At 37.4% G+C, this 2,253-nt stretch overlaps 1 protein-coding gene across 1 annotated transcript; it reads right to left on the bottom strand.

Annotated features, from left to right (window-relative positions):
* Positions 1 to 996: 996 nt before the first annotated feature.
* On the bottom strand, positions 997 to 1,622 carry LOC125822757 (histone H3.2). Its single transcript, XM_049502196.1, has one exon. It carries the CDS (start codon positions 1,558 to 1,560, stop codon positions 1,150 to 1,152), a length of 411 nt encoding a protein of 136 aa, XP_049358153.1. The 5' UTR covers positions 1,561 to 1,622; the 3' UTR covers positions 997 to 1,149.
* Positions 1,623 to 2,253: the final 631 nt, after the last annotated feature.

Genomic DNA, 2,253 nt, shown 5'->3' with positions numbered 1-2,253 from the left:
ATCAGACAACCTACTCCAAAACACAACAGAACCAAAATTATGGTGGGATCTCGAGGGTGGCGCATGACATCAAGGCCAACAACAGGTGGACGAACCCAAACCTTACCTTCTGGAAAAAGAAAATCAATTGCACATAAAGATTCAAACTCTTTGGCCTTATAGGTAATGCCCTCTAATTTAACCTCAAACCTATTAGTTCTCAAATATACCGTGCCAGCCATAGTTTGGTTTGATAAATGAGACGATCCTAGTACTGTTGGATTGGCATGACTATATGTAGAAAAGATTAGCAAAAGGATGAGTGTTCCATAGCATATACTACAGAAGGAACAGCTCCTCAAAGAAAATGAGATTTGAACCAATATTGCTGGGTAACCAAGACCAGAGACAGGCAAGAGGTACATCAAAATGTCACAAAAATGATATTCAAAACTACAAGAGAATAAAGGGGATAAAAGGAAGAGAGATTAATGGATAATCATTAAAATTGGATGGTTCTGCAAAAATATATGACACTTGTAAGGCAGGCTTTATGTTAGGCAGTTATCGATACATTACCTCCACAAAATCCTAGTCTTTCACACCATGGCAGATAATGATATCAACACTTGAAAACATTTTGCATCTATCCTCAACTTGAGTCTTCAGATATTATCTGTTCCACCAATCCTGACTTTAAGGAGAACAATTAGTGATTCACATTAATGTCAAAATGCAGGTTTACTATTTCTATTTTCTACATTTTCAGCTCACATATCATTGTTTCCAAAATGTCTTCTAGATAGATTTAGAAATCAAAGTTAGGATTAACATCTGATAATATAACATTCATTAATAACATAGAAACACTATGGTCTATGGACATCTACAGAAAGAATAACATTTGTCCCGTGATTTATAAACAAAAATTGGGCAGCAATTATTCCAATAAATACAAGAACAATGAAAAGAATGACAATCCAATAATTAATACTGATATGAAAAGAGCACACCATATTTGCAAAAAGCACTGATAATTCATTAGAATACTTTCATTTCAACTACATCTCCAGAATCGAGTAAATTCTGAATCAAAATACACGGGAAACTCTTAACAACAATCTACCATTGATTCTTTTTTTCCAACTAATAGCTACCATTAATTCACATTTATGCCCTCTCACCCCTAATTCTCCTAGCAAGTTGGATATCCTTAGGCATGATAGTAACCCTCTTAGCATGAATGGCACACAAGTTAGTGTCTTCAAACAAACCAACAAGGTAAGCTTCAGCAGCTTCCTGGAGTGCAGCAACAGCTGAACTCTGGAAACGGAGATCAGTCTTGAAATCCTGAGCAATCTCACGAACCAAACGCTGGAATGGGAGCTTACGGATCAGAAGCTCAGTTGACTTCTGGTACTTACGGATCTCACGAAGAGCCACAGTTCCTGGCCTGAATCTGTGAGGCTTCTTCACTCCTCCGGTGGCCGGAGCTGACTTTCTGGCAGCTTTGGTCGCCAATTGCTTCCTCGGAGCTTTTCCTCCAGTGGATTTTCGGGCGGTTTGCTTAGTACGAGCCATTTGGAAATTAGGGTTTAGGAGATTTGGTAGAAAGTGTAAAGAGATGGAAGGTTTTAGAAACTTCTTGAGATTTTGAATGTGATTGCAAAGGAAGAAGAGAGGAGGGAGAATTTAAAGAAATTTGAGGGAAGGAGGAGGAGTGATCTTGACCGTTGATGAATTGAAATTGAATGGATGGACGAGATTTGGGGATTGTTTGGTGTAGTGGATCGATGACGTGGAGGAGTTAAAAGTGATCTTGTGCGTTGGTTACAAAGTGAATGGGTGCACAATCTACGGTTGTGATTGGTTTATAGTATGCTTAAGTTGCGGATCGATGACGTGGACAGTTTTGTGCTTTGTGAATAGGTGGGATAATCAGGCACGTCAATTCCATTTACATCTACGGTTCACATTTCCCAAGGGGTTTTGGCACGGATGATAAACATAAAATGTGCATTATGTGATTCCAGTAATCAAAACTATAATCAAATTAGGATTTGATTTTCATAAGTAATGTTTTAAAACTGGCATAAAATTTACTACTTATGGCTTGATAATAAATTAGATTTCAAATATAAAACTATAAATATACATACATAAATAGTTTATGTGTGAGTTGTCATTTTCGCTTCCTCTGGTTCATTCTAGGGCATACAGAAGCTTTATCTCCAACTTTGTAGGATACCTAGCTCTTTATGTGATTAACAAGAA

This window comes from Solanum verrucosum, unplaced genomic scaffold (assembly GCF_900185275.1).
Source record: "Solanum verrucosum unplaced genomic scaffold, falcon-dt-bn FXZP01000103.1, whole genome shotgun sequence".
Lineage (NCBI taxonomy): Eukaryota > Viridiplantae > Streptophyta > Magnoliopsida > Solanales > Solanaceae > Solanum > Solanum verrucosum.
The sequence above is the reverse complement of the archived record's forward strand: the minus strand, read 5'-3'. Positions and strand labels throughout refer to the sequence as shown.

Bases quoted from the DNA above. Each gene is read 5' to 3' on its own strand.
- LOC125822757 (XM_049502196.1), bottom strand. From the start codon at position 1,560: ATGGCTCGTACTAAGCAAACCGCCCGAAAATCCACTGGAGGAAAAGCT.